The 25,641-nt window shown below is 45.6% G+C and overlaps 1 protein-coding gene across 1 annotated transcript in view; it reads right to left on the bottom strand.

Annotated features, from left to right (window-relative positions):
• The window catches only part of USP38 (ubiquitin specific peptidase 38), an 81,984-nt gene that overhangs the window by 17,054 nt on the left and 39,289 nt on the right, over positions 1 to 25,641 (bottom strand). The window contains exon 6 of the mRNA XM_073549782.1: positions 22,965 to 23,123. Within this exon, the coding sequence (XP_073405883.1) occupies positions 22,965 to 23,123 (159 nt within the window). The remainder of the gene's footprint in view (positions 1 to 22,964; positions 23,124 to 25,641) is intronic.

Below are 25,641 nucleotides of genomic sequence, written 5' to 3'. Positions count from 1 at the left end.
CCAAAAGGAAGGACATCTGTTTCCTTGAGTCCAAGAGGACTCCCAAAAGCCTTATCTCCTGAGAGGGTTGGATCTGTGTTTTTTTATATTCGGGATTCACCCCAGAGATCGGAGAATATCCAGAGTTTGAGCTACCTGGTTTTCCAGAGTCTGGTAGGAGGTTCCTATTATCACTAGGTCGTCCTGGTAAGGTACAATGCATATACCCTGGCCTCGGACATGGGACACAGCTCTGCCATAGGTTTTGAAAATACTCGTTGGGCAGAGGATATCCCAAAGGGAAGCACTTTCCTCTGAACCCCAACAGACCGCAAACCTTAGATATTTCCTGTGAGCAGGATGAAAAAGGAATGTGAAAATAGGCATCCTTCAGGTCTATGGTTGCCCTGAAGGAATGAGGGCCTATCAAGAGAATGGCAGCCTTTACTGACTCCATTTTCCTTAAGATTATTATTATCCTCCCCCTGTGGGCTTCTTTACTAGAAAATAGCCTAGAATAATGACCCTTTCATGCTCTCCCACAGGGAACTGAGATTTGGCGCTTTGATTGCAGGAGGAGCTGAATGCTGGACTTTAGCGTTGCCAAAGTTTCCCGAGATGGTAGGGAGGTGACCCAGACCCCGCAGGGAGGAGGATTCGAATTCTAGAAGAAAGTTGTCCTTGATTACTCTGAGGACTCAGGGGCTGTTGGAGATTAACCCCTTCATGACCCAGCCTATTTTGACCTTAATGACCTGGCCATTTTTTGCAATTCTGACCAGTGTCCCTTTATGAGGTAATAACTCTGGAACGCTTCAACGCATCTTACCGATTCTGAGATTGCTTTTTCGTGACATATTGGGCTTCATGTTAGTGGTAAACTTAGGTCGATAATTTTTGCGTTTATTTGTGAAAAAAACCCAGAAATTTGGCGAAAATTTCGCAATTTTCAAATTTTGAATTTTTATTCTGTTAAACCAGAGAGTGATGTGACACAAAATAGTTACTAAATAACATTTCCCACATGTCTACTTTACATCAACACAATTTTGGAAACAATTTTTTTTTTGTTAGGAAGTTATAAGGGTTAAAAGTTGACCAGCGATTTCTCATTTTTACAACAATATTTACAAAACCATTTTTTTTTAGGGACCACCTCACATTTGAAGTCACTTTGAGGGGTCTATATGGCAGAAAATACCCAAAAGTGACACCATTCTAAAAACTGCACCCCTCAAGCTACTCCAAACTACATTATAGGAGATTATTAACCCTTCAGGTGCTTCTTAGGAACTAAAGCAAGTGGAAGGAAAAAATGGACATTTTATTTTTTGCACCACAAATTTTCTTTTATCATTAATTTTTTTCATTTTCACATGGGCTACAGGATAAAATGGATCCTAAAATTTGTTGGGCAATTTCTCCTGAGTACACCGATACCTCATATGTGGTCATAAACCACTGTTTGGGCGCACGGCAGGGCTCTAATTCTAATTCTAACCCTAATTCCAATGCTAATCCTAACCCTCTTTCTAACCCTAACCCTCTTTCCAACCCTAACCCTCTTTCCAACCCTAACCCTCTTTCCAACCCTAACCCTCTTTCCAACCCTAACCCTCTTTCCAACCCTAACCCTAATGGAAAAATAAAAATATTTTCTTTACTTTATTAGTTGTGCCTACCTATGGGGGTGATAATCGGGGGGTTTATTTACTTTTTCTTTCATTTTGATCACTGTGAGAGTGATCAAAATGAAAGAATGGAATCTGCAGCTGGCAGATTCGGGCGGGCGCATGCGCCCGCCATTTTCCAAGATGGCGGCGCCCATGAACCGGACCCGCCGGACACCGGGAGCGACAGGGGGACTTAGAAGGTGCCGGGGGAGGTGAGAGGGGGTGAGGGGGTTATCGGAAGCTGGCGGGGAGCAGAGGGAATGGGAGGGGGGCAGATGATGACGGCGCTGTCATTCAGTTGCGGGGGGGGGGTGTGGAATTGGTGTCTCCAGCCATGTCCGATGGTACAGCAGCATCGGCCATGGCTGGATTGTAATATTTCATCAATTTTCATTGATGAAATATTACTGTCGCTCTGATTGGCGGTTTCACTTTTAACAGCCAATCAGAGCGATTGTAGCCATGTGGGGGCGAAGCCACGCCCCCTGTGGCGAAGAACAAAGCCCCCTGTATCTGCGGGTCGGGTGACCTTTCAGTGACCTACGTCACCCGACCCGCAGGGGGGCTTTAAAGTCATGACACCACATAGGTGTCATGGGTCGTTCTGACACGACTTTTCATGACGCCTACGTGGCGTCAAAGGTCGTGAAGGGGTTAACTGCCAAGAGTGGAAAAATTTTTTGAAAGCCTTCCTCCCACCGGGTCTGAGTCATTGTTCCTGCTGCTGTTGCTGCTGGGGGACTAGGATATTACTGCCTCTCCCCTTAGTATAGCTCCATCCCTTCCCTTTTGGCTGGGGTGACTGGTTCCGGGGGGGCTCGAGAAAACCGCTTCCTTGGGATCTTTTGCTCCCTTTCCAAGGATTTCATCCAGAGCTGGGCCAAAGACGTGTACACCTTTGAAGGGGATGGAATAAGCTTAACTCTGAAGGTAATACCCTCGCTTCATGTTTTAAGCCAGAGGGCTTGCCCGGCAGAATTAGACGGATTACTATAGATGTGTCCACCGGGAAGCCTGTACCTCTGTAGTATAGGAAGGGAGTCAAGAAGCTCACCGCCTGAGAACTATTATTTTCTAGCTCCTCTAGCCACTGGAAGAGGGATCTAGAAACGCCCGTGGAAGCAATTCCCGATTTTAAAGGCAGAGGTCTTCCAGACTTTTCTGAGAAGGCTCTCTATTTTAAGGTCCCTCAGACCTTAAGCTGGGATGCATCATCAAAATGGAAGAACTGTCACACTCAGTCTAGAATGGCAGACGGCTTTTTGAAAGCATGACCCGTGACCTGCATTTGTATGCATGATCCCCAGAGGGAACACATGTTTAACTTCTGATGGAGCGGAATAGTTGTCTGTTTGGGTACCTCCAAACATTCACCAGGGATTGCTGGTCTCCCATTCTGGTCCCAGCCCAGCTTCAAGTTGCTTAGTGGCTGACACCTGACAGGGGCAGCACTAACCAGCTCTTCCCCCTACTCCGAAGAAAAAAAGATATCTTCTGGCTTCAGACGTTCTAGGGGCTCTCGACTCCTTATCACTCAGATCAAGTCTGAAATTTTTTTATTTTTTTTTTGAGGGAGGAGAGCCCGCAGGTGAAGGAGTGGAGAACCTTGGAGGATAGGTGGCAGACAACCTGAGCACAGGGAAAACATACACACTCCTTGCAGATGTCATCCACCCATGCTGCAAAGCACCAGTGCTTTGCGCCCTGACCACTCCGTCTGTGCATGCCTGACAATTTCCCCCCCAATGCTGTGGGGAGTTTTATGTTACATACGGCGCATTTAACAGACTTTTTGGTGGTATTGGTGCCTTTACGGGAGGACTTGTCTCCCTACAAGAGAAGAGAGAAGTATTTTGATGAACTTAGACCCCTACACCCAGGACGGCACCAATAGGACTCACCCCAATAGACACTTACTGTGGCTGGGGCAGCGCTGGGCTCTGCAGATGCAAGGCAGGAAGAACTATGCTGACGGGATTCGTCTTACCTGTCGGCGTCTTCCGGCGGGTTTGTAAAAGGTTAAAAATCCACCCTCAGCGCTTCTTTTATTTCCCTCCCCCCTCCTCCCAGGGTCAAGAGCAGGCACAGTCGTTTCTGGAAAGCTCTGCACGCTGTCAGCCATCCGGGGGGCTCGCCATAAGCCGGACCGGAAGTCACCTGCGCTCCAGGGTGGAACGCATACCTCGGAAGTGTGCCACTTCCGGGACGCCGACAGCCGTGTGTGCAGGAGGAGGAGAGACCGGGGAGCTGCGGGAGGCCTCCGGTTGGGGATCACTGGCCCGCTTTACCCCCCGAGGGAGCGCAGGTGGGCCAGGAAGGTCCCGAATTCAAAGAAGACGGGAGCAGCACAGAGGAGGGAAGGCAGAGCCACCGACCACCACTGCCCGGCCATTTAGAAATCCATCAGGTATACTGCAGCGGCCAGCCACGCAGCATACCTCTAACCTCTCCATGCCCCATGGAGGACAGGAAAGACACTGGTGAGAGGGAGGTGGGAGGGGCCTTTTAACCTCTTTGTACTTCCTGTCCCCTGTTAGGGCGTGGAGACAACCTTCTATGCTGTCGTGGAAGGTTGCTAGAGAAAATTGTGCTGGTGTAAACACGTGGGAAATGTTATTTATTAACTATTTTGTGCGACATGACTCTGGCTTAAGGGCATAAACATGAAAAGTTTGAAATTTTTTCACAAATACATTCAAGTCGTAACAAACAAATTTTACCACTATCCTGAAGGACAATATGTCACGAGAAAACAACCTCAATCGGTGGGATCCATTGAAGTGTTATTACCTCACAAAGTGACTCTGATCAGAACTGAAAAAAATTGGCCTAATCAGGAAGGTGAAAACATGCTTTGGGGTTTAAGGATTAAAAGGGGTTGTTTGGTCCAAACCAATAAGTCTGCAGTCACTGCAGACTTATGAATCCCACCCCCTCAAACGCATGCACTGTGCGCTGCAGGGATTTACCGGTTTCTGACTGGAGGGTATGTATGAGTCATACATACTCCCGACCAGTGAGCTGTTATGAATGAGTCACCGTAGGAGGCAAAAGCAGAAATACAAGCTAAGTCCAGAAAACCAGAGAAGTTGGCAACTATCAGATTGCAGACCCCTGAACCTATCAACACAACTAGCAGTAGCCGTGGGGGGTTCCTACGATGCCCTAGACCCCTCGATCACAGCCGGAGAAATACATAGGCCTAAAGAAAGAAAGGGGAAATCTAAACTGCCCCAGAGCAGACCCCAAAGCAATAGGCAGCCCCCAACATATAATGACGGTGAAGCAAGATGAAAATACTAACACAGACAGAAAGATAGACAGAGCAAAGACGGGGCCCCAAAACTACCTAGATAGGAAAGGACAGGAAGGCTGCTGTCTGCAATCTGCCAAAACCCTATCAAAGACATAAGCCAACCAGCTGATATGAAAAAGGCCCTGAAGCAGCTAGGCTTCAAAAACTGAATCAGCACTCAGGTATTTTCAGAAGACAGAGCTAAATGAATTCAGCACACCCCAGCATGGAATGGCAGAAATCCAGAAAAACAAAGCAAAAACAAAGTCAAAGCACAAAAGCAAAAGGCCGAGCAGCAAACTTAGCTTTGGAGGAGCAGGAATTCAGACTGGTCTCCAAGGATCCCACAGAGAAATCACCCGCAGGGCAGAAGGGCGTCGGCAGCCTTATATCCAGTCCGTAACTCCACTCAGCCAGTCATCATCATCAGCCTCAGGTGTTTGACAATCAGGCTCACTACCTTTCTTTACCAGAAGAGGGAGTTCCTCGGGCCTCAGTAATGAAGGGGAAAATGAACTCACAACAGTGAGCGCAGCCTCCTTCTACATACACTTGTATTGAACGAGGCCACGCCTACTGGTTGTCACGTCACTATACGGGGCGTAGCCTCGCTCAATACAAGTGTATGGAATGAGACCAAGCACACTGGCCGGGAGAATGTATAACTTATACATATACTCCGGTCCCGAGTCAGAAACTAGCGAATCCCCACAGTGCACAGTGACTGCACACTTATCAGTTTGGACCGGACAACCTCTTTAAACTTTGCAGAAATCGCTGGTCAAATTTTAACCCTTAACTTCCTAACAATTTTTTTTTTTAATAATGTTTCAAATATTGTGCTGATGTAAAGGAGACATGTGGAAAATGTTATTTATTAACTATTTTGTGTGACATAACGCTCCGATTTATGAGCATAAAAATTAAGTTTGAAAATTTCCAAAATATTTGTCAAATTTACATTTTTTACACAACAAAACAAAAAAAAATTTGAAGAAATTTTACCACTATCATAAAGTACCATATGTCACGAAAAAAAAATCTCAGAATCAGTGGGATTCGTTGAAGCGTTCCAGAGTTATAACCACAAAGTGACAGTGGTCAGATTTTAAAATTAAGGCCTGGTCATTAACCTACAAAGTGACTTGGTCCTCAAGGGGTTCAAAGTAAAACTGTGGGCAGGTGAAAAAAATAAAGACATATGTACAAGGCCTGGGATATGTTTTTCAGTACATTGTAAGTTCTTGAAGTTGTTGAGTTGGAAACAGGAAAAGCGGTCAAGAGACTTTAACCGCTTCACGACCCAGTCTATTTTGACCTTAATCACCTGGCCATTTTTTTCAATTCTGACCAGTGTTCCTTTATGAGGTAATAACTCAGTAACGCTTCAACGGATCCTAGCGATTCTGAGATGGTCTTGTTGTGACATATTGGGCTTCATGTTAGTGGTAAAATTAGGTCGATAATTTTTGCGTCTTTCTGTGAAGAAAAAAAAAAAAAATATATCGGAAATTTGGCAAAAATTTCGCAATTTTCAAATTTAGAATTTTTATTCTGTTTAACCAGAGCGTTATGTGACACAAAATAGTTAATAAATAACATTTCCCACATGTCTACATCAGCACAATTTTGGAAACAAAATTTTTTTTTGTTAGGAAGTTATAAGGGTTAAAAGTTGACCAGCGATTTCTCATTTTTACAACAATATGTACTAAACTATTTTTTTTTTAGGGACCACCTCACACTTGAAGTCACTTTGAGGGGTCTACAGTCATGGCCAAAAGTTTAGAGAATGACACAAATATTAATTTTTACAAAGTCTACTGCTTCATTTTTTCTAATGGCAATTTGCATATACTCCAGAATGTTATAAAGAGTGATCAGCTTAACAGCAATTACTTGCAAAGTCAATATTTGCCTAGAAAATGAACTTTATCCCCCAAAACACATTTCAACATCATTGCAGCCCTGCCTTAAAAGGACCAGCTAACATCGTTTCAGTGATTGCTTCATTAACACAGGTGTGGGTGTTGAGGAGGACAGGGCTGGAGATCAATCTGTCATGATTAAGTAAGAATGACACCACTGGACACTTTAAAAGGAGGCTGGTGCTTGGCATCATTGTTTCTCTTCTGTTAACCATGGTTATCTCTAAAGAAACACGTGCAGTCATCATTGCACTGCACAAAAATGGCCTAACAGGGAAGAGTATCGCAGCTAGAAAGATGGCACCTCAGTCAACAATCTATTGCATCATCAAGAACTTCAAGGAGAGAGGTTCACTTGTTGCCAAAAAGGCTCCAGGGCGCCCAAGAAAGACCAGCAAGCGCCAGGACCGTCTCTTAAAAGTGTTTCAGCTGCGGGATCGGGCTACCAGCAGTGCAGAGCTTGCTCAGGAATGGCAGCAGGCAGGTGTGAGTGCATCTGCATGCACTGTGAGGCGGAGACTCTTGGAGCAAAGCCTGGTCTCAAGGAGGGCAGCAAAGAAGCCACTTCTCTCCAGAAAAAACATCATGGACAGACTGATATTCTGCAAGAGGTACAGGGAGTGGACTGCTGAGGACTGGGGTAAAGTCATTTTCTCTGATGAATCCCCTTTTCGATTGTTTGGGACATCTGGAAAACGGCTTATTCGGAGAAGACCAGGTGAGCGCTACCACCAGTCTTGTCTCATGCCAACTGTCAAGCATCCTGAAACCATTCATGTGTGGGGTGGCTTCTCAGCCAAGGGAATGGGCTCTCTCTCAGTCTTGCCTAAAAACACAGCCATGAATAAAGAATGGTACCAGAATGTCCTCCAAGAGCAACTTCTCCCAACCGTCCAAGAGCAGTTTGGCGATCAACAATGCCTTTTTCAACATGAGGGAGCACCTTGCCATAAAGCAAAGGTGATAACTAAATGGCTCAGGGAACAAAACATAGAGATTTTGGGACCATGGACTGGAAACTCCCCAGATCTTAATCCCATTGAGAACTTGTGGTCAATCATCAAGAGACGGGTGGACAAACAAAAACCTTCAAATTCAGACAAAATAAAAGCATTGATTTTGTAAGAATGGACTGATATCAGTCAGGATTTGATCCAGAAGTTGATTGAGTGCATGCCAGGGAGAATTGCTGAGGTCCTGAAGAAGAAGGGTTAACACTGCAAATATTGACTTGCTGCATTAACTCATTCTAACTGTCAATATAACCTTTTGTTACTCATAGTATGATTGCAATTATATTTCTGCATGTGATAAAAACATCTGACAAACACATAAAAACCAGAGGGCAGCAGATCATGTGAAAATATAATATTTGTGTCATTCTCTAAACTTTTGGCCATGACTGTATATGACAGAAAATATCCAACAGTGACACCATTCTAAAAACTGCACCCCTCAAGCTACTCAAAACTACATTCAAGAAGATTATTAACCCTTCAGGTGCTTCACAGGAACTAAAGCAACGTGGAAGGAAAAAATGGACATTTTAATTTTTCCAACAAAAATGTTCTTTTAGCATCAATTTTTTTCATTTTCACATTGGCAACAGGATAAAATGGATCCTAAAATTTGTTGAGCAATTTCTCCCAAGTACACCAATACTCATAGTGTGGTCATAAACCACTGGGCGCACGGCAGGGCTCGGAAGGGAAGGAGCGCCATTTGACTTTTTGAATGGAAAATTAGCTACAATCGTTAGCGGACAACATGGCGAGCCCCTGTGTGCCTAAACATTGGAGCTCCTCCACAAGTGACCCCATTTTAGAAACTAGACCCCCCAACGAACTTAACTAGATGCATAGTGAGCACTTTGAACCCCCAGGTGCATCACAAAATGATCTGTAAAAATGAAAAAGTACTTTTTTTTTTCACAATAATCTTTTTTAGCCTCAATTTTCATTTGTACATGGGCAACAGGATAAAATGAATCCTAAAATTTGTTGGGCAATTTCTCCTGAGTACACCGATACCTCATATGTAGTCATAAACCACTGTTTGGGTGCACGGCAGGGAAGGAGCGCCATTTGACATTTTGAATGGAAAATTAGCTCCAATCATAAGCGGACACCATGTCGCGTATGGAGATCCCCTATGTGCCTAAACATTGGAGCTCCCCCACAAGTGACCCTATTTTGGAAACTAGACCCTCCAAGGAACCTATCTAGATGTGTTGTGAGAACTTTGAACCCCCAAGTGTTTCACAGAAGTTTATAACGCAGAGCCGTGAAAATAAAATTTTTTTTTTCACAAAAATGATTTTTAGCCCGCAATGATTTATTTTCACAAGGGTAACAGGAGAATTGGACCGCAAAAGTTGCTGTCCAGTTTGTCCTGAGTACCCTAATACCCCAAATGTGTGTGTGTGTGTGGGGGGGGGGGGGAAAGAGGACCACTGTTTGGGCACATGTCGGGGCTTGAAAGGGAAGTAGTGCCAGTTTGGAATGCAGACTTTGAAGGAATGGTCTGCAGACGTCATGTTGCGTTTGCAGAGCCCCTGATGTGCCTCAACAGTGGAAACCCCCCACAAGTGACACCATTTTGGAAACTAGACCCCTCAAAGAGCTTATCTAGATGTGAGGTGAGCACTTTGAACCCCTAAGTGCTTCACAGAAGATTCTAACGCAGAGCTGTGAAAATAAAACATGGATTTTTGTGAGTACTCACCGTAAAATCCTTTTCTCCGAGACGCTCATTGGGGACACAGGTACTGTGGGGGACACAGGTACTGTGGGTGTATGCTACCGCCATCTGGAGGCTGACAATAGGCAAGCAACACAAGGTTAGCTCCTCCCCCCCGTATACACCCTCGCCCTGAATGCGGGCGGAAACCAGTTTAGTGCAAAAGCAGTAGGAGAACAATAACAATCAGCCTTAATGCAGAAAAACAATATGTCTGGCAAAGGACCACCCTGACATTCACAAAAGAACATACATTAAATAAACGAGAGCCAACTTGGCTAACAGGGTGGGTGCTGTGTCCCCCAATGAGCGTCACAGAGAAAAGGATTTTACAGTGAGTACTCACAAAAATCCATGTTTCTCTGCCTCATTGGGGGACACAGGTACTGTGGGACGTCCCAAAGCAGTCCCTGGGTGGGAGATTGACTCACGGATCCAAGCTACATGCACCTCCTGTTTAAAGGTGCGCCATCGCTGCTTGGAGAATCCTTCTACCCAGGCTCGCATCCACCGAAGCCTGAGTATGGATACTATAATGTTTAGTAAACGTGTGCAGACTGGACCAGGTCGCTGCCTTGCATACCTGTTCCGCCGAAGACTGGTGCCGAGGCGCCCATTGCCCGAGTAGAGTGCGCTTTGATCCCTGATGGAACTGGCGCACCTCTGATGCGATAGGCCTCCTGAATAGTTAAATGGATCCATCTGGCTATGGTCGCTTTTGAGGCCGCGAGCCCCCTCCTGCGCCCCTCAGGGAGCACGAACAGCGTATCCGTCTGGCGAAAAGGTGCCGTCCGCGACACGTACCTCCTGAGTGCTCTCACCAGGTCTAAGGTGTGAAGAGCTTTCTCCACGCGATGCACCGGTGCTGGACAGAACGAGGGCAAGACAATATCCTCATTGATGTGGAAAGAGGACACCACCTTCGGAAGAAAGGGGGAAGCCGGTCTAAGCACCACCTTATCCTTGTGGAAAGCGAGAAAAGGTGCTTGGCAAGACAGAGCCGCCAACTCAGACACTCGCCTCACGGAGGTAATAGCCACCAAAAACACCACCTTCCAAGAGAGGAATGATAAAGATATATCCTGTAGCGGCTCAAAAGGAGCTTCTTGCAGGACACTCAGGACCAGGTTAAGGTCCCAGGTGTCCACTGGCACCTTATAGGGAGGTACTAAATGAGAGACTCCCTGGATGAAAGTCTTCACCTGCATATCAGTAGCAATCTTCCGCTGGAAAAGAACGGACAACGCCGAAATCTGTCTCCTGAGGGAGGCCTGATTGGAGAAAGGCCAAGATGTTGGGAATAGAGAATGTTAGGGGCGAAAACCCCGCTCTCGGCACCAAGTGAAGAAAATTTTTCCAGGTGTGATGGTAGATTCTTGCCGAGGTAGACTTCCTGGCGCTAACCATTGTAGCGACCACTCCACACTCAAACCCAGCCTGGGTCAGAATCCAAGATTCAACGGCCATGCCGTCAAACACAGGGCCCCTGAGTTCGGGTGGAAGATCGGGCCCTGGGACATTAGATCTGGACGCTCTGGCAGTCGCCATGGGATGTCGGTGAGCAGCTGCACCAGATCTGCGTACCACGCCCGCCGGGGCCAGTCTGCTGCTAGCAGAATCGCTGGAACCCCTTCTATCTTGATCTTCCTGATGACCCTCGGAAGTAATGGCAACGGGGGAAGCAAGTATGGAAGGCGAAACTGGTTCCATGGTAGAACCAACGCATCCACCTCGAACGCTCGCGGGTCCCGTGACCGAGCGACGTACATGGTTACCTTGGCGATCATTCTGGACACCATCAGATCCACGTCCGGAGTTCCAGCAGATTTGCCAACTATGAGGAAGACCTCGGGGTGCAGGGTCCATTCCCCAGTCACGACCTCCTGCCAGCTGAGGAAGCCTGCAGCCCAATTTTCTACTCCTGGGATGTGGACTGCCGACAATACCAACTGGTTCTTCTCGGCCCACTGAAGGACGAATCCTATCTCGTGCATGGTTGCCCTGCTGCGCGTGCCCACTTGATGATTTACATAAGCCACCGCCGTGGCGTTGTCTGACTGAATCCGAATGGGCCGTCCTGCTAGAAGGTGCTGAAAATGCTGCAGCGCCCGCCGGACCGCTCGTATTTCCAACAGGTTGATCGGGAGGCGGGCCTCCTGTTGGGACAATTGGTCCTGAGCCGTGTGATGGCGAAAAACTGCTCCCCAGCCCAGGAGGCTGGCCTCTGTCGTGACCACTAGCCAGTGCTCTGGGGGAAAAGGTTTCCCTTGAAGAAGGGAGGATCTGATTGTCCACTACTCCAGTGACTGCCTGACTTGAAGGGACAGCCGGCACTGCTGATCGAGCGAAAACAGGTTCCTGTTCCAAGCTGCCAATAGAGCATGCTGTAGTGGGCGAAGATGAAACTGGGCAAATGGAATTGCTTCCATTGCTGCCACTATCTTCCTCAGTATCCTCATTCCAAAACGAATGGTGTGAGGGACAGGCTGCTGGAGCTTCTGGACTCCTTGCTGGAGCGCTAGGGCTTTGTCTTACGGGAGAATCACCGACCCTCGGGAGGTATCGAAGATCATTCCTAGAAAGGAGATCCTCTGGGCTGGCACAAGGGATGACTTTTTCCTGTTGACCAACCACCCTAAGCGGGAGAGCATATCCAGAGTAATTCCGACATTCTCCTGGCATGCCCGAAATGAGGGGCCCTTCACCAAGAGGTCGTCTAAGTAGGGCAAGACGACTATGCCCCGAGAGTGTAAGATGGCCATCACGACTGCCATTACCTTCGTGAACACTCTGGGGGCGGTGGCTAGCCCTGCAAACTGGAAGTGACGGCCATTGATGACGAATCGAAGGAACCTTTGATGCGGTGGAAAAATGGGGACGTGCAGGTAGGCGTCCTGGATGTCGACAGAGGCTAAGTAGAAAAAACCGTCTTGGGGGGTACCTGATAAACCATCTTGTACCCCGAAGACACCAGTTCTGCCACCCATGAGTCGTGTGCTACGTACGTCGACCCAGACATGGCGAAAGAAAAGCAGGCGGCCGCCTACCCTGCTGATGTCGCCTACAACGTGCTGCGAGTCATTTGGCTGAGAACTTCTGCGGCCTGGTTCCTTCTCGACCTGGGCTGGCGCACGCGCATCCTCCCCAATGGACTGGGTCTATATGAGACCTGTCGCTCCCTATCCTGGTTGGAGCAATTTGGGCCGGGCCAACTGGTGGCCGTCGTCCACCCGGTATTGCGAAAGGCACGAAGCCGTGCCGAGACCTGGCGAAAAGGCTGCTTAACTTTCTGCTGCGGGAGGAAGCTGCTTTTTCCCCCGTCGCGTCAGAGATGAGCTGACCCAACTTCTCCCCGAACAGGCGGCCTCCCTGATAGGGCAAGGATGTCAAAGACTTCTTGGAGACAGAATCAGCTCGCCAAGTTCTTAACCAAAGGGCTCTCCTAATGGCTACCGCGTTAGCAGCTGCAGATGCCGCACAATTGGCCGCATCTACGGAAGCATTGATCAAGTAGTCTCCAGCCATCACAATCTGACTTGCGACCTCTGACACCTCCACAGGCAGGTCTCTACCCTGCAAGGCCCTATTCAATGATTCTGACCATGACATCATAGCCTTGGCTACCCACGTTGCCGCAAACGAGGGAGCAATCGCTGACCCCGATTCCTCAAAAACTGATCGAGCCAGGCTATGAGTCTATCAGTGGGGTCCTTAACGGGTGAGCCACTCGGTACCGACAACAGAGACTTCGAGGCCAGGCGTGACACTGGCGGATCCACCACTGGTGATTCCGTCCATCCTTTATGGAGTTCCGGGGCAAATGGATATCTTGCCTCTATGGTCTTCTGGCCCGAAAAATGCCTATCTGGGCGTTCTCTGTGCCGCTGCACTATATCCTCAAATTCCGGGTGAGTACCAAACACTCTGTGGGGTCGCCTGGCCCGTTTAAAGGCTACTTTATGGCTCGAAGCCAAAGTAACCTCATCTTCTACCCCCAGGGTCTGATTGACAGCTTCAATGTGGCTGTCCACTGTCTCTCGACTCCCTGGGGCATCAAGGTCTAGTGGCCCGTCTGAGTCACTATCCGAACTCTGCCTACTCCCGACCATTGGTGAGGGAGAGCGAGATGCTGGACTTCCAGATTCCGAAGGACTGGATAGACCGGGAGACCTCTTGTGGGTCCGCTTCCTTCGCACCTACCTGGAATGAGAGCGGCCCCTGCAGGCCGAAGGCTCTTGTGAGGTGAAGGACCCCTCCCAGATCAGCGAGGCACTATCCTTGCCTCCATTCGTGGGGCGCGAAGAGACTCAATCGCCCTTGTAAGCGATGCGATAGATTGGGATAATGATAGGGCCCATTGCGAAGGATTTTGTTCCCTGGACTCAGCAGCCGGGGGGGCTCCTGGGCACGTTCGGAATCGCAGGCCTCGCACAATTTGTTGCTCTGCGCACGCGGAAACGCAGCCTTACAGGAGATGCATGCAGTGTAGAGAAAAGAGAGCTCCTGCAGACTTGGTTGCACTCACTGCTCCTGCGTCCCCCTCACGCCAACACTCCTGCGTCTCTGTGCTTCTCCGTGGGGCAGGCCGATCACTTTACCGGTTGCGGCCTGCCCCGGTCTGAAGCCGGGGCCTCAATTTATCCGGCGCCCGCCCAGGCTTCCAGGGGGCGGACCCCGGAAGTGACGCTGCGTAGCCGGGGGCGGAACTTCTGCCCCGGCCTAGCTCCTAGCTCCGGCCGAAGCCGCGGGCTAATTTTTAACACCCGCCCGCGGGGTGGCGGCCGGCGGCGGCGCCGCCGCAACTGCGCTCTGCGGCGGCAATGCTCCTGTGCTAATCCAACCCAGCGTCACAGGAGGAGCCTATTCTTGCCTGCAGCGCCGCATCTCCCCTGCTGCCCAGGAGCCTTACGCACGGCCTAGCCGGACCCAAGCCCACCCACGCCCTGTACCTTCATCGCCAGCAGGTATGCAAACTATCGGGGAGGCGGGGGTGGTGGGGGGATCCCGGACGGTGCAGGTACCCTCAATCCATCCAGCTTCCGAGGCCGAGGAGATGGACCGTCCGCCGCCTTGCAGCACCTCCGTCTAGCGTTGGTGGAGCAGTGGGGGCCGCTCGGACCGTCTTGTGCCTCTGTTAAGCCACATGGTTTCCATACCTAGGGGTGGTCAGGGCTAGGTTTGGCATCATGTCCCACGTCACGGGAGAGGATATGTGGAGGGATACTCGCACGTGCTCGCCCGTTGATGGTTTGGGGAAATCGGAACCTTTCAATAGGATCCGTTGCCCCTGTCTAATCTTCATGGAAAAAAAAGTCTGGCGAAAAAGACCAGACGTGTGCCTCCATAGACACTAAGCAAAAAACTGGTTTCCGCCCGCATTCAGGGAGAGGGTGTATACGGCGGGGGAGGAGCTAACCTTGTGTAGTTTGCCTAGTGTCAGCCTCCAGATGGCGGTAGCATACACCCACAGTAACTGTGTCCCCCCACCCAATGAGAAAAAAAATTCATACTTTTTCCACAAAAATGATCTTTTAGCCCCCAAATTTTTATTTTCTCAATGGTAACAGGAGAAATTAGACCCCCAAAGTTGTTGTGCAATTTTTCCTGAGTACGCCGATGCCCCATATGTTGGGGTAAACCACTGTTTGGGCACACGTCGGGGCTTGGAAGGGAGGGAGCACCGTTTAACTTTTTGAACGCAAAATTGGCTTGAATCAATGGTTGCGCCATGTCGCATTTGGAGACCCCTTGATGTGCCTAAACAGTGGAAACCCCTCAATTCCAACTCCAACCCTAATCCCAACCGTAACCACAACACTAACCCCAACACACCCCTAACCCTAACTCTAATTCCAACCCTAACACTAATCCCAACCCCAACGGAAAAACGAAAATAAATACTTTTTAAAAAATTTTTTTTATTACTTTTCCCTATCTAAGGGGGTGATAATGGGGGGGGGGGTCTTTACTATTTTTTTTTATTTTGATCACTGTGATAGACCCTATCACAGTGATCAAAATGTACCTGGAATGAATGAATGGAATCAGTGTTTATTAAATATAAGTATAGGTGATCACATAAAATATGATACTGACCAAGGCTCCTTCCTGCCCCCTATACTTATATTTAATAAACACTGTTTATGGATGGTATTTGGAGAGGTGAATGAGACCTCTAGCACTGTATATTTATATATTTAGTAAACACTGTCTATGGCTGATATTTAGAGAGGTGCATGAGACCTCTAGCACTGAGCACTTTATTTGCAATATTATATATCATTTGGAGATTAATTATTTTTAATTATTTTGTGCACTTGCAATAATAATTATTAAATATATGTATATACCAATGGCGCTAAAGCGTACACCCATAGAACACAAAGCAGCAAGTAATAAGACAACACACCACTCAAGTTGTCTCCATAAAATAATAATAATAAATAAACCTGATAGAAACTTGCGCTAATTAAATGTGTCTTGGTTAAATAAAGATATCTTATGAAGAAGTCTATTACCTTTATTGAAGCTAAAAACTGGCGAGGCAGGGAAAAGGGTCTTCAGAATGCAGGGTGGATTTCCAGGTCCTTTCCCAATAATACTCCCCGACACAGGTATATAAAAAGTTACTGGAGCTAAAGGGTGCTACCTCCTAGCATGCCGCCGTCCCGGCCGGTGACTGGCGCGCAGCTGGAGGTGTATATCGGCATGCTGTAAGAGTACCAGCCGCCGCTTGCAAAAGCAGGCCTGCAAGGTCCAAAAAAGCTGAAGGACCTTGCGTGACGTCACAGTCACGTGATAGATCACATGACAGGCAAGAAAGCCCTATGGGGCGCTGATGGGGCCAGAAAGCAATGGCAAATCCTACGCGTTGCGGAATTCACTGATTCCTTCTTCAGGGATGGCCCCCTAGAGCAAGAGGAACCCTTATATAGCCTCCAGTATATAGCAATGGAGCATTATACTATGCATTAAAAGCAAATAGCTCAATCTCGCTATTTAAACCGTTTGGGATCAGAGTATTCAATTCAAATATCCATTTACTTTCCACCCTGGACATCTGATGGATAAAATTACCTTTCCTGATACTTCTTTTAACTATTTGAATCCCAGTCACTTTAGTGTCCCTTAGGGAGCTCCCATGATGTGTAAGATAATGATTAGAGAGGGGGTGACCTGTGAATTTCTTACAAATATTCCGTAAATGTTCCCCAATTCTGACATTTAAGGGACGTATCGTTCGACCTATATATAATTTATCACATGGACATGTGATACAATATATCACCCCCTTCGTGTCACAGGTGATAAAATCACGAATCTGAATCTCCATGGATTTATTTATAATAGAGAATTGTTTCTTACTGCCTAATTTTCTGCAAGATACACATTTTTTGCAGGGAAAAAAACCTTTTAATTGCTGTTGTGAATGAGAATTGGGGCCTTTTTTAGATATTGAAATAGAAGGGGCTACCAGGTTACCTAAATTATTTGCCCTTCTAAAGACAAACCTAGGGCGGGCTGGTAGAACTTCCCCTATGATTTTATCATTCTTCAAAATACCCCAGTGTTTATTTACAATTTTTCTGAGAATTTGACTATTTGAATTATACTGGGTGATGATAGGAATCTCGTCTATACTAATATTTTCTTTATTTTTTTATTTTATGTCTGAGGAATTATTCCCTTGGTATATGTCCAATATATTCCCTGGTTGCTAGCAGGGATTGGGTATCAACCTTTTTGACAAAATTTTTTGATTAGAGTTTCAGCCTCAGTTAAATAGTCCTGTGACTTGGAACAATTTCTATGAGCCCGTGTGAATTGGCTCTTTGGAATATTAAGAAGCCAACTTGGGAGATGACAGCTTTCTAGCGAAATATAATTGTTTGAATCAGTGGGTTTGTGAAATAGTTGTGTCTGAATGGTGTTGTCCTCAATAAAGATTTTTAAGTCTAAAAAGTTAATCTCCGTGAGACTAGTAGTTGCGGTAAATTTTAAAAAAATAACAATTTTTATTCAATTCATCAATAAAATCTGTTAAAAGAGTAGGCCCCACCAGACCAAATAAAAATAATATCATCTATGAAGCGGTGCCAGAGTACCAGATTCGCGCGCAGCCTGCCCTCGGGAAAGATGGTTTCATGTTCCCACTTGCCAACATACAAATTTGCATAACTGGGCGCGAATCTGGTACCCATAGCGGTCCCCCACTTCTGGGAGTAGTAGTTCGCTCCATAGTAAAAATAGTTGTGGGTGAGTATAAAATAAATACAATCGACAATAAAAGCAATTTGGTCGCTGGGAAAGCTTTTAGCCTCTGACAAAGAATTCCGCAGATTTGCAACCCTTTTCATGTTCAATAACTGTGTAAAGGGAAGTTATATCTAAAGTCCCTAAGATGAAATGATCTTTCCATTCTATAGTATTTAAAACCTGTAAAACATGAGTAGTGTCCTTCAAATAGGCTGGAAGGGCAGGGACTAATTGCTGTAAATGGTAGTCCACAAACTTAGAAAGATTAGCCGTCAGGCCGCCAATAGCCGATATTATTGGTCGGCCCGGGGGTTTGATCAAACTCTTATGTATCTTTGGGATGTAATAAAAATATGGTATCCTAGGGTGAGTGGTGTTGATAAAGTCAAATTCCTCTTTCTTAATGTACCCCTTATCGAAACCACATTTGATGAGGACCTGCATTTCTGCAAGGTACCTTTCTGAAGGGTCACTGTCCAATAATTCATAGGTACGTGAATCCGATAGTATCCTCAAAGACTCTTCCTCATAGTCAGAAGTGTTCAAAATTACTATGCTGCCCCCTTTGTCAGCCGGTCTTAGTGTAATTGCATGATTTGTCTGAAGCCGTTTAATAGCTGAACGTTCACTGCTAGATAAATTATATTTAAATTTTCTACATCTTTTATCAGATATACTCCTGATATCCTGTATCACGTTATTCTGAAATGCCTCAAAGGCTTCTGAGTATTCTTGAATCGGATTGAAATTGGATTTCTTCTTTAGACCGGTATGCTGATAAGGGTCTATAATTTCAAACGGATTTGTGACGTCGCTAGAAGTCACTCTTTTTTTCATATAGAATTTTTTTATGGCTAATCTCCTCATAAAAGTTTTGATACCAATAAACACCTGGAACTTGTTAAAACCCACACTGGGTGCAAATTTGAGGCCTTTACTCAGTAATCTTTTCTCATTATCCTTTAAACTGTAGTCACTAAGATTAAAATTTTTTTGTTCTGAATGGCTCACTTGATCCTCTGGTATTTGTTTATTCTTTTTTTTGGTAAATTTCCCGCCCCTACATCCCCTCTGCCGTATTTTTTTGGACCCACCTGAAAAAACGGCAAATGGCTTTGTTTAGTTTTAGGTTTATTTTTTGTGAGAAGAGGACCCTCATTGAGGGCTGGGGGTAATTGATTGGGATTGTTATTAGAAGTAGAAGGATGGTTAACTGTACTTGCAAGAGGAGAAAATCTATTTTGGGTGGGAATAGCGGGCACCGGTGTGGATGCAGTAACCGCCGTCTCTCCGAGTAGTATATTATCTATATTAGAGTCCCCACATTGTATATGAGCTGTTTCTTGTCCATTATTGACATTGATATCGTCCATACCAGAGGTTAAATGGATCGAAAATCTTTCACTAGAGGATAAAAGAGAAGAATTTTCCTGTCCATGTACTTCATCAAGAGTCACCAATGGGTTAAATGGTCTGGAGTGGACATGGCTTTCCTCAATATGTGAATCATTACTACAATAAGTGGGTTGATGCCAGCGTGTCGAATGATGTTGATTGCCTGGATCGTTCCCAAAATCTCTCCCAAATTTCTTTTTTTTCCTTTCTATAATCTCCTTTTCCTTTACATGTATCCTCCTCCGTATACTAGCGGAGAGATGTATTATATCAGGGTGTTTTTCGTATGTTTTTATGACTTCAAATAAACTGGAGATTTCATCCCTAATCTTAATCAAGCCATCCTTTCTTTTTTTGATGATAAAGGAAACTGCTTTTTTGGAAAAATCATGGAACATATTGTCCCATTCAGCTAAAGTGTCCCCATCACCAATGTCCCCCGAAAGGGGTTTATAGACAAGTCCCTTAGGGATGATATCCCTAGAAATGTACCTTTCCAATGTGGCAATTTCCCATAGGTCCCTCATCTCTTTTATGAGAAGCTGTTCCAATGTTTTCAAAGAGCTGATGCCTAGATTAATACCTTCTTTACTATAGGGGACTGATAGTTCTTTATGTGGAGAGCAAAAAAAACTTTGAATATTACATAATCTTTCTTTCCTATCAGACCATAAGCTAGTCATATTATAGTTTTAGGAGTGCTTTTATTGTCGATTGTATTTATTTTATACTCACCCACAACTATTTTTACTATGGAGCGAACTACTACTCCCAGAAGTGGGGGACCGCTATGGGTACCAGATTCGCGCCCAGTTATGCAAATTTGTATGTTGGCAAGTGGGAACATGAAACCATCTTTCCCGAGGGCAGGCTGCGCGCGAATCTGGTACTCTGGCACCGCTTCATAGATGATATTATTTTTATTTGGTCTGGTGGGCCTACTCTTTTAACAGATTTTATTGATGAATTGAATAAAAATTGTTATTTTTTTAAAATTTACCGCAACTACTAGTCTCACGGAGATTAACTTTTTAGACTTAAAAATCTTTATTGAGGACAACACCATTCAGACACAACTATTTCACAAACCCACTGATTCAAACAATTATATTTCGCTAGAAAGCTGTCATCTCCCAAGTTGGCTTCTTAATATTCCAAAGAGCCAATTCACACGGGCTCATAGAAATTGTTCCAAGTCACAGGACTATTTAACTGAGGCTGAAACTCTAATCAAAAAACTTTGTCAAAAAGGTTATGATACCCAATCCCTGCTAGCAACCAGGGAATATATTGGACATATACCAAGTGAACAATTCCTCAGACATAAAATAAAAAATAAAGAAAATATTAGTATAGACGAGATTCCTATCATCACCCAGTATAATTCAAATAGTCAAATTCTCAGAAAAATTGTAAATAAACACTGGGGTATTTTGAAGAATGATAAAATCATAGGGGAAGTTCTACCAGCCCGCCCTAGGTTTGTCTTTAGAAGGGCAAATAATTTAGGTAACCTGGTAGCCCCTTCTATTTCAATATCTAAAAAAGGCCCCAATTCTCATTCACAACAGCAATTAAAAGGTTTTTTTCCCTGCAAAAAATGTGTATCTTGCAGAAAATTAGGCAGTAAGAAACAATTCTCTATTATAAATAAATCCATGGAGATTCAGATTCGTGATTTTATCACCTGTGACACGAAGGGGGTGATATATTGTATCACATGTCCATGTGATAAATTATATATAGGTCGAACGATACGTCCCTTAAATGTCAGAATTGGGGAACATTTACGGAATATTTGTAAGAAATTCACAGGTCACCCCCTCTCTAATCATTATCTTACACATCATGGGAGCTCCCTAAGGGACACTAAAGTGACTGGGATTCAAATAGTTAAAAGAAGTATCAGGAAAGGTAATTTTATCCATCAGATGTCCAGGGTGGAAAGTAAATGGATATTTGAATTGAATACTCTGATCCCAAACGGTTTAAATAGCGAGATTGAGCTATTTGCTTTTAATGCATAGTATAATGCTCCATTGCTATATACTGGAGGCTATATAAGGGTTCCTCTTGCTCTAGGGGGCCATCCCTGAAGAAGGAATCAGTGAATTCCGCAACGCGTAGGATTTGCCATTGCTTTCTGGCCCCATCAGTGCCCCATAGGGCTTTCTTGCCTGTCACGTGATCTATCACGTGACTGTGACGTCACGCAAGGTCCTTCAGCTTTTTTGGACCTTGCAGGCCTGCTTTTGCAAGCGGCGGCTGGTACTCTTACAGCCTGCCGATATACACCTCCAGCTGCGCACCAGTCACCGGCCGGGACGGCGGCATGCTAGGAGGTAGCACCCTTTAGCTCCAGTAACTTTTTATATACCTGTGTCGGGGAGTATTATTGGGAAAGGACCTGGAAATCCACCCTGCATTCTGAAGACCCTTTTCCCTGCCTCGCCAGTTTTTAGCTTCAGTAAAGGTAATAGACTTCTTCATAAGATATCTTTATTTAACCAAGACACATTTAATTAGCGCAAGTTTCTATCAGGTTTAAATAATAATTATTACTATGCACTTTATTATGATGATTAAATTCTCTGTAAAATTGGTCACTTGAAATATTATTTTGGTCACTTTTTATTGTTATGGTTATTTATGGTCTCCTTGGTGTCCAGCCATTAAGGCTATCTTCTGTGCCCCTTGCATACAATTTGTTTTTAATTGTTTCTAATTTCATTTTTATATTAAAATACATAATTCCTATGAGATTAAAAATAAACTTCTTTACGCTACATCTTGTCTCTAGTATCATTAATTTATATTTCTGTACAACAAATTATGGTATTTTTTTTAATAAAATAGTGTCGGTACTTTTTGAATAGCCTTTGTTTTGGGTCATTAGTATACAACTATGCCTAGCTTTCCACCTCCAACAGGAGTATACGGCCGAAAATGATTCACAACAGAGCACACGACGACTCGGTCTGCATCATTCTAGTCAATGACACTGTCAGCACATATGCCAGAATCCCATTTTGCAGAGGAATGGAGGGGTGGGGGAGAGAGGGGTTGGGATTCAGACGTGAGCCCCAACAGGGCCACTGAATATAGGAAAAAAACACCATGTGAGCGGGCCCTAAGAAAGTAGCTGGGTTTGATGAACCACCTTTTTTTTTTTTTTTTTTTTTAATTACATTGTGCAGACAGCCTGGAATGAGCAGGCTGAGTAAGTGGGTTGCCCTGGATAACGGTTCTACGAGACACCTTGTCCTGTGCAGTCCATATGTAATAGGTATGACCATTTTTGGTGATGTGAAGGGGCGAACTGGCTTAGTGTACTCACTTCATGATTTTAGGCTCTTTAGCATTTCTTTGTGCAGCAGTTCATGTCATTCACTTAAAACATCTTTTACAGGAGCAGCCGAAGCGGCAATCGGTGCTGAGATTAGTACCATTCACTTACACGGATTGATTGTTTCTATTACCTGTCATCATATAAAGGGGCAGCCTCTCGCAGCCGACAAGGCAACACACTGCTAAGCTTAATTTGATTAATTAACTGGTAAAGTTGTGCATTTTTTACTTCTACTCATTCAATTCTAGATGAACCTTTAACCTTACTGGGACTTCAAAACCGTAATTCATCACTAAAGAAAATGGCAGAACAGAGAATTTATCATTTGTCAATTAAATAAGAGTAATTACCTTAACAGCTTCCAAAATAGGCTCATAAAGATCAGGAAATCCAGAATAATGATAGATCATGCAGTGCATCAATTCTGAAAACTGGATTAGAAAAGTTGTACTTGACAGGAGTCCATCGCTTTTAAAAGAATGAACCAAATTAACAACATGCGGGACAATCTAAAGCAGAAAAAGACAAAATAAATCACTGTTAACCTATAGAAATATACATTTTACCATTATTCACGCAACTTAAGAGAGCACCACGTGTCAGTATCTGCAAAGTTTATTTATTTCACTTGCTTATACATAGTACCATTAACTCCATAGCACTTTACAGACTTCAGCATCACTGTCACCATCGGGACTTGCAATCTAAATTCTATATCAGTAGGTCTTTCGAGTGTGCTACTACTATCTAAATGGGAACCTCTTTTTCATCATAGCTCAGAAATTCTTTATGCACTAGCAAGGGAAGAAAAAAAAACAACAACATAAAAGGACCATTAAAATAAATTTTAAATTGTGTTTCCCCTTCCAGAAGTGGGTGATCATATGAAGAAAACCTGTTAGCGCTTCATGTACGGTATTCATGTGCGGTATTATATATACAACAATCAGGAATGCATAGTTGGTGATAAACCTTCTCTGCTGTCTCTGTGGACATACTGTTTGTCTGACATCTGCCTCCACATTCCATGCAGCTGCTGACTCTCTAATAACATCATTACAGAGACATAAGTGGATCGCACCGACTGTTTAAGTTAGTGGCCGATCCGCCAGCAGCTAAGCTAGTCATACACATATAGGCAAGCTTAATGGCACAGTCACGCCCTCCACCGCCGCCGCTACTCACCTGCGCGGCCCCTTGCGCCTCCCGAATCTTCTGCGCACCTCCCGGCGCGCCCCCGCTCCAGACATCCCGGGTCCCCGGCGTCGCTCCTGCGCCCGACGTCTCACCCGGTGCTCAGACTTCTGGCAGCAGTGACACGGTGGCTCCGCCCCCAACATGGCGGCACCCACCGACTATTTCTACTCGGCGCTATTCCACTGGAGACCGAGAACTATTGGCCATAAAGCTGGCCCTCGAGGAGTGGCGCCATCTTCTCGAGGGAGCCGTCCATCCGTTTATCATATTCATGGATCATAAAAATTTGGCTTACGTTCTGTCCGCCCAAAGGCTCAACCCACGGCAAGCCCGATGGTCTTTGTTTTTTGGACGCTTTGATTTTGAACTCCACTTTCGACAAGGGAATAAGAACATCAAAGCCGACGCTCTATCACGGTCCTTTTTGTCAGTGGACAAGGAAGATGGGCCTACGCATATCATCAATCCGGACAAAATCCTTACCGTACCCTCCACTAAGCGTACTTTCTCCACCACCGGGTAAGACCTTTGTTCATAGTGGAGACAGACCGAAAGTCCTGCGTTGGGGTCATTCGTCTAAATTTTCTGGACATGCTGGAGTCAAGAAAACTCTCTCTCTCGTCTCCCGCAACTATTGATGGTCTTCGCTTCGCCAGGACGTGTTGGATTTCATCGCTTCTTGTCCCTCGTGTGCCAGGAACAAAGTCCCTAGACACCTTCCTTCGGGACTCTTACCTCCGTTGCTCGTGCCTACGACCCCGTGGACCCATATCGCTATGGACTTCATCACCGATTTACCTCCCTCCTCAAGATGTACCGTAATCTTAGTGGTCGTTGATCGGTTTTCCAAAATGGCTCACTTCATTCCATTGTCTAGCTTGCCTTCTGCCCCTGAGTTGGCGAAGATTTTCTTGCTCCACGTTTTCCCACTCCATGGCTTCCCTCAGCATATTGTCTCGGATCGAGGAGTTCAGTTTACCGCCCGTTTTTGGCGAGCTCTCTGCGGATTGATGAAGATCACTCTGGATTTCTCCTCAGCCTATCATCCCCAGTCGAATGGTCAAGTTGAGCGAGTCAACCAGGTTCTGACTTCCTACCGCCGGCATTTTTCCAATGCTCACCGGGATGACTGGGTTTCTCTTCTCCCATGGGCTGAAGTGAAGCCTACTCCAAGTCTCCCTTTTTTGTGGTTTTTGGACAACATCCCGGCATCCCCCTTCCCGTTTCCCCCACCTGTACCGGCGGCGGACTCCTTGTCTGTGGACTTCTTGCAGATTTGGAGGGACATCAAGGAGGCTCTTGAGAGAGCCAGTTGCAGAATGAAGAGGTATGCCGACAAAAACGTTTGGACGCTCCTCCGTATCTCCCCGGAGATAAAGTCTGGCTATCCTCACGGTATATCAGACTGAGGCTATGTGCCCACGTTAGCGTTTTTAAACGCTCAGGAAACGGATCCCCTTCCCAGAAAACGAGCGTCTTTTTCTGCGCACGTTTTTTGCACAAAAGACGCTCATTTTTGATGCGTTTTTGACGCGCGTTTTCTGGGAACATTGGGGAAGGCTAAAAAAGGTCAGCAATGCGGAAATTAATGAGCATGCTGCGTTTTTAGCCGCTAAGCGATTCCTGAGCGTTTAAAAACGCATGCATTGGCACAAAAAGCCAAAAACGCATGCAAATTAATTTGAAGCTTCTTTTAAGCGTTTCTACAGCGTCTGAGCCGGCACAAATGCTGCAGAAATGCTTAAAAAAACGCAACGTGGGCACACAGCCTAAAGATTCCCTCCTCTAAGTTAGGTCCACGTTACATTGACCCCTTTGAAATCTTAAGGC

This window comes from Dendrobates tinctorius, unplaced genomic scaffold (genome assembly GCF_039654945.1).
Source record: "Dendrobates tinctorius isolate UK_male_01 unplaced genomic scaffold, ASM3965494v1 ptg000161l, whole genome shotgun sequence".
In the NCBI taxonomy this organism is placed as follows: domain Eukaryota; kingdom Metazoa; phylum Chordata; class Amphibia; order Anura; family Dendrobatidae; genus Dendrobates; species Dendrobates tinctorius.
Note: the sequence above shows the minus strand (reverse complement) of the source record. Positions and strands in the feature narration are given on the sequence as shown.